The following is a 13,004-nucleotide window of genomic DNA, read 5'->3' as shown; positions in this document are numbered from 1 at the left end:
GTGTGTTTCATAAGTGACTAAAAAATAGAAATAAATATCTTAAAATATCAGAATATGTATAAAATAACAAATCAAATTATATAGATTGGCCACAAACTGTAACACATTTTGTAACACAAATTATAACATTTTCACTAAGCTATTTAGAAGTATCTGCATCATTTACAACTATTATTGAGAAAAATCTATTTTAGCTGAATCTGCACTTAAAAATTTTACAATGTACTAATCTGCACCATCCGTCCTTTCTGGACAGCTAAATCTAAAAAGGGTTTAGCTAAATCCCACACTGTGTGTTGATTTTACTTAGCACCATGTCTTGGCCCAGTTTAATTTGCCCTGGAGATGCTTTAAAATTAATTTCTGCTCCACACATTGGCATTATTTTGACTCCCTAGGATGAGATGTTGAAAACATTTGCATTTATAGTGGTTCAAAAACAAGAATCTCAGGTGGCTAATGGTCTGCTCCTCTACACTTGCTCACTTCTAATGAACAATATTTTGGGCAGTGGAAGGTAACTCTGCCCAAGTGGCCTTTAAAAATGACAAATTAGAAGGCTAATATAAGTTATGCACAGTCCCTGTGGATTTCTTCAAAATCACAAATTAAAAATCACAACACATATGAGACCATATTGTAGGAAATGAATTAACATTTGCTGCAATGTGAGCGGACCTCTGAAGACTACATCAATTATAGGAAGTAATACATATTTACAAACCAGAGAAGGATACCTTGTGCTTGCAAAAAAATGCAAAATAATTACTAGATATAGGCAAAAAAGTGGAGGCTTCAAAACATTACGTCATCTCTTTTATGATCGATGCAACAAAATTTAAATGATTACAGACACTAGCTTTCCTACTTGTAACTGCCATCAGAATCTAGTTTGACGGAAATCAAAGCAGGATAAACTGCATCTTGTAAAACATATTTACATTCCTTGAGGTTTTTCACAATTTCTCACATTATAGGAAGAAACATAAATGTACTTTATTGGGATATAATTTGACAGACCAGAGGGAAGTAGTGCACAATTGTGCAAGTTTTAAACAACCAGAAGTCTGAAATATATGGCTTGCATTTGTATAAAAACTCCTTCAGTTTGATAACCATAAATAAAAATTGCTGCAACCGATTGGCACCTAATGTTTAGTCTCGCACTAAACAGAGATGTTCTGCGAATGTCTCAGAGGTTTGTTAGTGAACAAACAGCTTCATAAAGTTCGAGGAACACAGAAGACAGCTGTATATTAAGGGTATGAACTAATCAACAGGTTTATAGAAAAGTTACTTTCCTAGTTAGTGTGGTCCAAAAATTCACTGGTGTAATCCTAATTTGCAAAACTCTGTGGTCTTCAACTTTGTTCTACATCCTTGTTGAAAGCAAATAAGTCAATCCTCATTGAGTGCATGAGTTTACCTTACAAAATAAGCAGGGGATGGAACAAAAAGTCAAGAAAAAAAAGTTACAAGGTCGACAGTCAGTGCTAGTATAAATATGGATTGGTTTGAAGAAGTCTTTTATTCACAACAGTAAAAACTGCAAAAGGTTTATCGCATTTAAGATGAAAACATTGACTTTAAAATATTCAGGTTCAATATTCTTTTGCCATACCATTACCAATTCTTTTTTTCTTTTTTTTTATCCCCCTGCAAGGAGTCTTTTTGTGGGCTCTAGTGTCCCTTTTTCAAAGTAGGCTGACAGGAGACAGGGGGAAAACATGCGGCAAACGTCGTCGGGTCCGGGAGTCAAACCAACGACTGCTGCGTCGAGGCCACGTTGCCTCTGAATGTGGGTCGCGCTAACCCCTCCGCCACCACGGCACGCCCCACCCCACCATTACCAACTCTTGAAGAAAATCAGTAGACCTTTGACTAACCTGCATCCTTCATCAGCAACTGAACAGGGTCCTCCACATTTGTTGGGCCTGAAGAGATACAATAAACCTTTATATAAAAATGGCAGTTTAGAGAAATAGTTCTGCTCAAACATTGTATAATGGCAGCAAATATTCTGCCAGGCGTAATTAACACTGTACCATACGTCATATTAAACTTAAAACCATTAAATCCATATTATTCAAGTCAACTTATCAGCATGTTCTCTGTGTCCCTTTTTTCCTGCGATTAGGTTTACATAAAAATATAAAATGTTTTTTTTTGTTTTGTTTTGTTTTCTCATTTCAGGAGAACCTATTTCCACTGCATTTTAGGGGGAGACCATCTTTAGACAGAGAAGAAGCAGACTTCTGTGAAAAACCAATGTGAGTAAATCCTACACTAACTCAGAAACAGGACAAGAGCGAAATGCCACTTCCCCCAGGAGACCAGCAGCAGTGTGTTGAATGACTAAGAAACCGGAGAGCTGAAGCTGGGTGTTATGCTGATAATCACCTGGGAACCTCACAGTCCTACAGACTGCATGTCTCAGATACAGGGACCACCCACAGACATGTGTTAGGTCATTTTTTATGTACAATCTTATTTACACTAAGTCACCAAAACAACAAGACATGAACATGAAATAAGCAATTTGAAACTGAATTTATGTGGAGGAACACAGCATTGGTAAAGAAAGGCAACTGTTTGTTGCACATTACAGAAATAAACTATATTGTTATGCATTTGATACATCTTATAGGGCTGTTTTTAATTATCTTATTTATTCCAATTCATTTATAAGCTTAAGTGGGGGGATCGATTAGTTACTTGTTTTAATTTTACAGAGTATGCTTACATATACTACATTATCACAAAATAAAATGAAACATGATGCATACAAACACAGAAATGCAGCCCAGGGACTCCTCTCTCACACAGCAGGTAAACAAATATAAATATCCCTGATCTAAATGAAGTGTGATAGTCAATATCAACAACGTAGATGAGTAGCAGTGGCTAAATTTTTAAAAACTGAAGTTTTTGGTTGTTATACAAATTACTGGAAAAACAGACCAAATTTCTGCCAGTAATAGAAGTCTATGTTCGGTTGATTAAACAATATTGATTAAACATTGCACTGACCCTGCAGATTCTGAACCATATCCAGGAGTACTGGTGTCAGGGTCTGGCTGTAGTTGTGGAAGATTTCCAGAAACAGTACCTCGGTGCAAGGCTAAATGAAAAAAAGAGGACAAGTTATTTAGCAGTTATTACTCCCAACACCTTCTATGCTAATACAGCTTACTGTGGTTTTGTACAGTTATTATACATCTACTGAAAAACAAAATAAAATACGGAAAATCCTCAAATATTTTCAGAGAATTCAATTAAAACATCAGTAAATCTTTTATCCACCTATTAGCATCTGACAAATGGTTCAGATTATTTTCACAGCAACATGGCTCCCAAAAAATTCAACAACAAAGTTAAACTATGATTTTTATAGATTACTAGTTATCAAACCTAGCTGAATTTTACAGCTTATCAATGCTTAAATCAACATTTAAACATTTCTACTCTTGTGCTACAAGTGAGAGCTAATGGCAATACCAAGTACACAAAGGTTGCAACCAAATGCAAAATAAAACAGTAAATTAGATAAATTGGATTTAAAAATTTGTGTTTTTCAACTATTTTGGTGCAAGAACTTTCTCTCAAGCCTAATTTCTGCTGCTTCTTCAGCAAACCAAACAATGTGCTTTGTGTTGTATAAAGTACCATTCATGAGTACAGTAAAGCTCAAAAGACTGAACAGATATGGGTTACTACAAAACAGCGGGCGGCTGTGCATTAGATTATTAACGCAAGTGTAGCTTTACGGACAAACCGGAAAATGTATTTCATATCATCTTGGTCTCAACAAATGGGTGGCAGAGCTCATCGTGGCGGCACATAGCTGGCAGGTAAGTTTCTGTATGTGACGAACAAAGATGTCAAATTCCATCACTAACATGAACACAAAAGCTTTAAATGTCTGGGCAAGGTGATAATTCAGCTATTAAACTGGCTGAAGATGAATGCATCAACGAAAAGCAGGAGTATAGACATCTTTTATAAGCGTATTTGTGAGCCTGCCTCTTTATTATTGAATTGAACATAAATTCAGATTTTTGTATAACTTTTCTTCTGGTTAACTTAGAAAGTGAGCTATTATTGTTACAGGTTAATTTTCTAAACTACAGAAAAGTTATTGTTAGGGAAGCTCAAATGTGAAAAATTGGACTAATGTTGATATGCGATAGTAATTCTTCTGTTATGTTAGATTTACCAATGTTTTATCTTATCTTTTTTTTTATCCGATTAATCGTAAGAATAATCAATAGATTACTCGATTACTAAAATATTCATTTACAACAGCCATAATAATATATATCTACTCGCCATTCAATGAATATTCTGGTTGGCATAATTATCAAAACATTGTCAGTGCATCTGTTTAATGTACTTTTAACTTACCCGTAGACTGTACTTCCATGAATCACCACCAGTTTCTTCAACAGCTATAAAGATGATAAAAATGTGTATATATTATAACTTTCTCATCTAGACTCTGCATCTATTACAAAGAAAATATGGTTTTACTGCTTGATAACTCAAAAGACTTGTGCGTTTCAAGATTTGTGTAGTTCTATCACGTGAAAAACAAACTACATTATGATACCAGGCATTTAAGGTCTCAAATTTGCAGGTGTCTAAATGATCAGACTAGTCTGCGGGTTGTGTGCTTTAACACAAAGAAACTGTTACTCTCTCTCAATTAGAGCCACAATCTTTAACCTTGTTATTTCACTGCAAGTGTCTCTAAAAGCAAAATGAGTATTTTAAAATGCCAAGGAATGACACTATAAATGGAAAAAGCTCTCCAACCAAAGGTTCAGCTTTATACCGGTTCAGTTTTCAGTCCATCAGTTCCAGTAACAGGTTTGGGAGTTTCCAGCCGTCACAACTCATACCTTTAAATTTATTGAGATCTATAAAATCTCTATAGATCTATTGAGATTTTATAGATCTATTGTGTCAAATGCCAATGCATTAAAATATTTAATACAATATAATGAAAAACCAAACATCAAGACACTTTTCTAAAATGTCTAAATAAAGTCTGAACTGACAGCTGTATCAACGAATGATAAACATTAACCTAGCCAATCCCACAAGGTTCGAGGTGTGCCTGAAGAGCGAAGCAGTCTGAAACCTCAGATGTTTAGATTCAACTTTTTTTAGGGGTGTAAGAAACCCACCAAAGCTCTCCGGGTCCTCCTCCCACATTGCCAGTTCTTCTTCTGTGAGGAGAAAATAGTGCGAGACAAGTCGGCGCCCAATCTCTGTCAGCGTGGGGTGAGTGAAGAAGGCTGTCTTGATCTTGTGAGCCTCTAGACTTTCTGGTTTACTCTCTAGCGAAGAGGAAAAGAAGAACACAGACAAGAATCATAAACATGTATTGATGTTGACTTAATATAATCCATAAGTTGTACTAAAGTAACGCAGCACATTTTTCCTTTCTGTTACACTTTCAAGCACTTATCAGATTTAAATGACTTCACAACCGCAATAAAAACAGGAAGTATGCGTTTCATAATTATCCCTTTTAGGCAGGAGGTGCAGGGGAGAAGTCAATGCTATAAATAAATTATATGCTTTCATATTTGTAATTTTGAAAATAATGTATTAATGTTGAATGTTAGGAAAAAGATGTGAATTATAGCTAAAACATATTCACTTCATTAACGGGTATCATCTTCATAGTAATGTTTACTAACATTCTGTTTCATGGTTTCTACATAGTTTTAATTCCAAATTTCCATACTTTTTAAAAATTTATCAATAGAATGTTGCTGCTGAAGGAAACTAAGTGGAGCCTTGCCAAAACAACTTGGTAAGGCTCCACTCATGTCTTACTTTTTGGAAAGACATACGTTTCTGTGAATGTATCTTAAGATGGTATTATATCTAGGTTGATCCTAGAAAGCTAATGGAAAAAAATAGCGCTGCAAAACCAGAGCAATGGACATAATTCATGAATTCAATGTTATGAAAAAAATCCCATATCACCTTCAACTCAAAGTGTGATTTGTTTAAGTTTAAAAAGAAAAAGAAAATCCCCTACTTTTTATTCTTGACATCTTAGTAAAGAATTAAAAAAAGAAAGTTTAGATGCCGAAAAAGAACCAAAGAGATGTATTTGTGTTTCTTTGTGCACCTCCCAAATATAGGCTTGTTTTAGAACTCAACTCACCATCAATATTCTTGGAAGGTTTGTATGCATCGTTCTTTACTATCATCTTGATGAGGTTCATGCACTGAACAATAAAGCGCTCAAAGGTCACTCCCTCCCCAGCAGGTGTGAAAACATATGTAACGGCAAACTCCAGGGAGCGTTGGATCAGGGGAATGAATGCACACGCATGGTCCTCCAAGAAATCTAACAACTGTAAAGCAATGAGAAAAGCAAAATATAGATGTGACGTAAAACGGTAAAACATTTTCTAATTCCAGTTAGAACTAAGTAGACAACACCCTAGGGTTTATCATGTATTTAAGTTCGGTTTACTTACAACTTTAGTGTACAGTATTATTGTCTTTTCCAGCTTTTCTCTGCATGGGCTCTCTGAACCAACCTGCCGACCTGAAGCCAAAACAAAGGAAACAAACATACAGAGTTGTTTCACTAGGAACAAACTACTTATTACTTAAAATTATTTAAGCTTAACTCTAAAACGTCAGACGTATCATTCTTGATGCATGCCTTTAAGCAAATAATTATGGAATTAATTCGGACTGTTAGTAACAACTTGTTGTAAAATATGATACACATCAAATATGATACAAAAAATATTTAAATCCTGGTTAATGGGTCTGTTTGTTGATCAATTAGTAGACTAAAAAGTTTATTTATTTATTATTCTTTTTTTAAAGAACAATAAATTAAAGACCTATTTGATAATGACAACATTCACAGATTACAATTTATTTGTAAGGAAATACTAGTAAAAACCTACTCTACTTTGGAGATTTATACAAAAATGCTCAGAAAATAATTTAACAACAATAAAGCAATAAATACAACCTACTCGCATAACTGAATATATAAACTGAAAGCCCTGATGGCAACTACATTGTTACTGCACAAAGAACACATCTACTCTTAAGATGAAGTATCTGAAATGAAGCATGTCGGAATTTGAGTTGAAACTACGGACAACAACAGCTTAATTAAAACGAGGCTGTAATGAAGTGTGGATCAGTATTAACTGCAGCCTTTATTACACACACTGCAGCAGGTTGAAGAAAGAGGAAAGAGGGAATGATCAGAAGGAATCGAGACATTAATTTAGCTTTGAAGTAACTAATAAATACCAGTTTGTCTTGGTTTGTTCAATTCTTTTTGTGCTTGTTGGTCTATCCAGTGAAGCATGATAATTACATTTTAATATAAACTGCCGACACAATATGAACTGACTCCTTAGACCGTCTCTATGGGATTCTTCAAATCATTGTGAACCATTTGCTTCGCTTTGTTTAATTTGGTTTATTCTATATTCTATCGAGCTCCTCACTGGTGGCACCGTATTATCGTTAGCTGGCTCTCCAACTGCTTTGTTAGCTTCTTCCTGATTTTTGTCCAAATCCTGCATTATGTAAATCAATACACTATTGCATTTTATCGACTTTGTGCCCGTGCAGTTTTAACTCCATTTGCAGGTGTGACAGGCAGCAATGTTAGCAGACGTGATGCAAAGTCATCAAAGTCACAGCGGTCACACTCTGAGCCATCCAAATCGACCAATCAAAACAGAGATAGATGACAAAAGAAAGGGGATTCTTTATTTCTGACAGATGCAGAGCTTTATAAAATAGCTTTTAACAATAAAGTGACAGATGAAAAGGGACAGGTGACCTCAGTTGGAAGACAAACATCTTAAAAAGAGAGACCCAGACATCGGAGTGGACGACAAAGACTGTCCAAAAAAAAAAAACACCATTTAGATAGCTGACCTTATCAGACTGAACACAGCTGATATTTCTTGCCCATCCAGGCTAGGAGCTTCCCCGTCGTTCTTCCTATCTGCTGGATCCAAATACCAACTGGGCCCTGAACCTGCCTCCACTGCCATCAGAACAGTATTTATTGGATGTTTTCATTCATATCTTAAATCTTTTTTTTTCTGTTCCTTAAGCTACATTTTAAGCACAAACTGGAGGTCAAACTTGAACGAGAAAGAGAAGACAACTTGCTGATAGAGATCAACACTAAAAGTGAATTCAAATTACTCGTCAAACATCAGAATCCCCTTGATTTCAACAAGAGAAATCTTTAGATCAATTCAATTAAGACGTTTTTCATGAAGTGGAAACAAAGTTCTTTCTTCATAAGGCGCTTTTAATTAGTACTTAGCACATTCAAATAAATGTAACGTTGAATCCTGTCAGAATTAATCTATTGTTTAATCAGGAAATCAGCTACCTTTCATACTTTTTTCTGCATACTTTACATGAACATATGTTTAAAGCATGAACAAATAAAGCATATCGATTTTAATACAAAAACCTTGTTTCTCCAACTACATTACTATGACTAATGCACAGTGGACCTTTAAAGGCGGATTTTAGCAATCCTGAAATCTAGATTACTTTGTTTGGCAACATGTCTATGTTTCCCTCAATGGGACTTTAAAAAAAAAGTATAAAACTTGTAACTCATAATAGTTGTTTTTAGAAAATACCCTAAAATTGGTTAAAAAATAAATAAATAAATACTGTAAATAAATCATAATAATAATAAAACAAATAATAAAATGAATTCATTAATTTAAAAAAATTAAGATTGCCTTGTGAAAGATCTACGATTACAGCTCTATAGAGCTTGAAAAGGAGTTTCCCCTTTAAAACAATATAAGCACAAAAGGTATATTGTAATGGGTATTTTATGAGTAGTAGTATATAAATAAGTATGCAGTGAAAGAAAAACAAAACATAATTTTTACTTTCCACAAATGAAAATGTGAAATGTGTGACATGCCTGTATATTCAATGCCTGTAGTCTGATACCAAAGCCTTCAGAGTAAATTTAAGGAGTAAGTAAGGAGTCGATAAGGCAGCAAAGACTAGAGATTTAAAATAGATTATCAAAATATCAGTGGAAACATGCAAAAAAAAACTGGAGTAATTATAAGTAGGGCTTGACTGCTGTAAAGCCAACAAATGTATTATAAAGGTCTGAATAATTTGACATGCTTTTTTTTTTTTTTTTAAATAGAATGCATTTAAAAACTTTTTTTAATTGAACTGTGAGAGATACCACCCTCATTTTCACTCAGAGACAAATTTCCTTGGTTGAATGAACATTTTAAATCTAAATTTACCAGACTTATGGATAGTTTTTTTGCTCAACTATATATGAAGATACATCTTTAAGCTAGAAAACATGTAAACAAACACACCACTAACTGTCTCGTTTCATTTTAGCTTTTAAGTTGACATCAATAATATGCAGACTACAGATTTATGTTAATAATTCAACTGGATGTCAAACCATTTTAAGCAACCCTTTTGCATTCACTAGATGAAATGCAAAGTGTTTGTTTACGGAAAGGAAAGGAAAGGATCAAAGATTCAAGTCAGAAAAAGAGGAAAGTACTCACAGCATTCCAAGAACTGTTTTAGCCTTTCAAACACTGCATTCAGGAAACCCTGAAAAGGAAGAAATGAAGACAGACTGAGATAAGGTTCGTCATTTCTGCTGCTGAATCATGATTGCTCAACATGTATTTGCAGGGAAGTAGATATAGTAACACTTACACTGTGGGTGTGTGTGGGTGTGTGGGGGTGGGGTGGTGTGTGCGGGTGTGTGTGTGTGGGCACAATTACTTCTCTGCCTATGAATATAAATAAAATCTGAGCTTCACAGTATGAAAGAGAATCAATTTTATGTAGCCTGCTGTTGTAGCAGGTTAGCATGAGAAATTAGATGATAGATGAAGGGACTCTCTCTTTAATTCGGCATTAATGTTCAGCCACGAGGTCAATAGCAGTGTCATTAATCACACATCCCGAACCCCATTTCAGCCAGCAACTAAAGTTCCTAACACTGTTAGCGTGGGAGAGGAAGGATCACAACTACAGCACAAATGACTTGGTGGGAGATGATAGAAAGCAGAGATTACAACTGCCATTAGTTATGATTCTGCAGGGATTTTCCATAAGTCAAAGAAGCAACATAGAAACCGTGAGACAGGAAATTTTGCAGGTTAAAAGTGAAACTCACTCTGGAGTAAAATTCAATCAGAGTAAAATTTGGATTTGTTGATGGTTCTCCATAAAGTTCCTCAATTGAGATTGTGGCAGGTTATCAGTGTTAGGACTGATGGTTATAGTGGTGAGAACAAAAAACTGGTGCTAAACTAACGCCTGCACTGGTATAGCACTAAAATCCAGATAGGATGAAAAACAGTAAAAAGAAATGAATAGTAAAACACGGTACAGATTGGAAAATTGAATACAACTATGGTATTATTATTTATTATTATAATATTATTGCAAATATATGCCTCTACAGTTCCCATTTTTAGGCTTCTAATAAGGACCACAATATTATGAAAAATAATGACAATTTGGTCAGAGGTGAAATCACAAAGAACATAATTACACAGAATTTAAGGCACTTTAACAAAATAAGAGCAGCAAAATTGATGTAATAATCTTTTTTGTTGTTGTTGATTAGTGTTTTTAGGTCTTTTGGAGAAGAAAATTAAATTAAGAAAATGTGATTAACTGCCCAGGCCAAGCTTTAATTAACATGCCTGTTTAAGGGCGAAGCATAGAAACCAAAGCTTTTTTTGTTTGATATATTTTTGCTTCAATACTGTGGTGCTTGTTTAAAAATCAAGCATGGAGAACTCATTTAAGACTTAAAAAGAACTTGTCCTAGTGCTTTACCGTTTTAGCCTGCGTTAAAACTGTCTGATTACTTGCAGTAATTTTTTCCGCCGTGTGGTTTTCTATCAATGTGTTTACTACTGTGAATGGAAAACAGCCTTCGGTTGTCTGAAATGATTATGTCATGTGTGAAGAGTCTTCTTACAAACAGCTTTATACTGGCGACTCAAGAGTAAATGCTACAAACTACTGCCAGAGGGATGTGACACAGCAAGCAGTTCAAGGAAGCAGTGCCAAACAAAAGCTGATGGTTGCACTGCTTGTAGTTTAGAAGACTTCAATTTGAGCGCTCTGCACACTAAACAAATCAATACTGTACAATAAATGAAGGGCTGTGTATGTGTGAGAGAGGATAACTAGTTAGTAGTGATTGTGTTCCAAAGAAAATCACAGGACACAGGAAGTAGAAAGGATTTTCTTCTTGGAAACATGATTCATCTTCAGAAATGCTCGAATGAGCTCCTGTGAAAAATTTTCCACCACAAAACAAAAATAAAACTAAGGTAATATAAAACAGCAACAAGAAATATTTGGAAAGAAAGAAGAATATTCACGGTCAATCAGATTAATTACACGTAATTGAGGATTGTATTTAATATTGGTTTAAATTAAGTGTCTTTGTATATGATAAAATTGAGTACAGTTTTACAACCAAAAAGAGTTTGCTGAATAAAAAGTAAACACTCAAAACTTCAGCCAAACAAAATTTAAGGTTTAATTTCTAATGTCAATTTTGAGAGGAAAACGCTTGGGAGAACAAGACAAGGAGAGATTCTAAGTTTTCAAGAGACCAGACACATCTGTTTCCTAAATGCCAGCTGATAGAAAATATCTCCAGCAGTTAGAAGTTGATCATCTGTTCAGGTCAGCAATTTACTCAAAGTGCAATAGAGCATTAGGTTTTCATCAATATTTAATGACTGAGTATCTCTGATTTTTGTTTTTCATCCATGACAGGACGGATGACTACAACGGCTACTTCGAATTGTTTGTTTAAAACCAAATTAACCCTCAGGTAAAATCTTTGAGATTTCAATTTTACAACAACTTCACAATGTATGACACAGTACACGTAAAAACTAAAGTAAAAAGTCCCTTACAATTACTTGCCTCTTTCAGTAAATATTAATCATTCTAGCTGCAATTATTCAATCACAGAAACAAAAACGAAAAGGCAATTTTCAAGTTGGAGTTGAAAGGACAGCTATATTTTCTGACAAATTCATTAACTCACAGCTCTGAGGAAAACTGAAGCACATTCTGAGGATTATTTTAAACCAGATTTAAACTAAAATGAATTAACAGTTTAATGGAGTGGAACTTTCTTCCCACTGGGAGTGGGAGAAGAGCAAAAACCAGACGCCTGACTATTTAAACCAAAACAAGGCTAGAGGCACTTTCAATTATCATAACCCATCCATATTTTGCACAGTTTGATTGGAGCTATTTTTAACTCAGAACACTTACAGAAAGTGTAAGCTTCAGAAAAATGAGAGGTCCTAAAGCATACAGACTGAAATAACTCGCAGCTCACCATTACTTCCATATTCTGTTGGGGATCCTGAAATCCATGGACTGTCAGTTTGCGAAGTACTAAAAGATTTGGACAAAAAAATAAATCAGTATGCAGCATTTGTTGACAATTATAAATTAGGTCAGCAAACATCACCTCCTACATAGTGTTTCAAAAACTAATCAGATACATTATGTAACTCAGTTCACAACTTTTCTTAACAATTACACTCAGTAGTTAGTTTAATTAATGTAAATAAAATTACATGATACACGTGGCTCAATGATTCAAAATTTTATTTTATTGTTTGTCAGTATATTACTGCAACCCCAGCAACGCAGTTAAGTGTACCACACTTCAAAAAAAGGATTTAACCCTTTACAGATTTCCTTTTCCACTGTACTGTTATGATTAAATGATTGAAAGCAACTCAATTTTAACCCGAGTAAATATAGGAAGCAAATTATTTGACTTATCATAAAAGAAGCAATCTGGACCAACTCAACCGTAGATGAAAGAGTATTTGTCCTCCAAATCTAAACACTGCTTGTATCACCCATGGCAGTAATAGCCATTATCAAAAGTTTGAGCAGCTGAATTGTGTTAA

The 13,004-nt window shown here is 34.7% G+C and overlaps 1 protein-coding gene across 1 annotated transcript in view; it reads right to left on the bottom strand.

The window, feature by feature from the left end:
* The window catches only part of ipo11 (importin 11), a 111,408-nt gene that overhangs the window by 78,693 nt on the left and 19,711 nt on the right, over positions 1–13,004 (bottom strand). Inside the window, exons 7-14 of the mRNA XM_005795039.2 lie at positions 12,419–12,477; positions 9,591–9,639; positions 6,504–6,574; positions 6,185–6,377; positions 5,190–5,342; positions 4,405–4,448; positions 3,031–3,121; positions 1,887–1,934 (exon numbers count right to left, since the gene is read on the bottom strand). Of these exons, the coding sequence (XP_005795096.1) occupies positions 1,887–1,934; positions 3,031–3,121; positions 4,405–4,448; positions 5,190–5,342; positions 6,185–6,377; positions 6,504–6,574; positions 9,591–9,639; positions 12,419–12,477 (708 nt within the window). The remainder of the gene's footprint in view (positions 1–1,886; positions 1,935–3,030; positions 3,122–4,404; positions 4,449–5,189; positions 5,343–6,184; positions 6,378–6,503; positions 6,575–9,590; positions 9,640–12,418; positions 12,478–13,004) is intronic.

Source organism: Xiphophorus maculatus, chromosome 12 (genome assembly GCF_002775205.1).
Source record: "Xiphophorus maculatus strain JP 163 A chromosome 12, X_maculatus-5.0-male, whole genome shotgun sequence".
Lineage (NCBI taxonomy): Eukaryota > Metazoa > Chordata > Actinopteri > Cyprinodontiformes > Poeciliidae > Xiphophorus > Xiphophorus maculatus.
The sequence above is the reverse complement of the archived record's forward strand: the minus strand, read 5'-3'. Positions and strand labels throughout refer to the sequence as shown.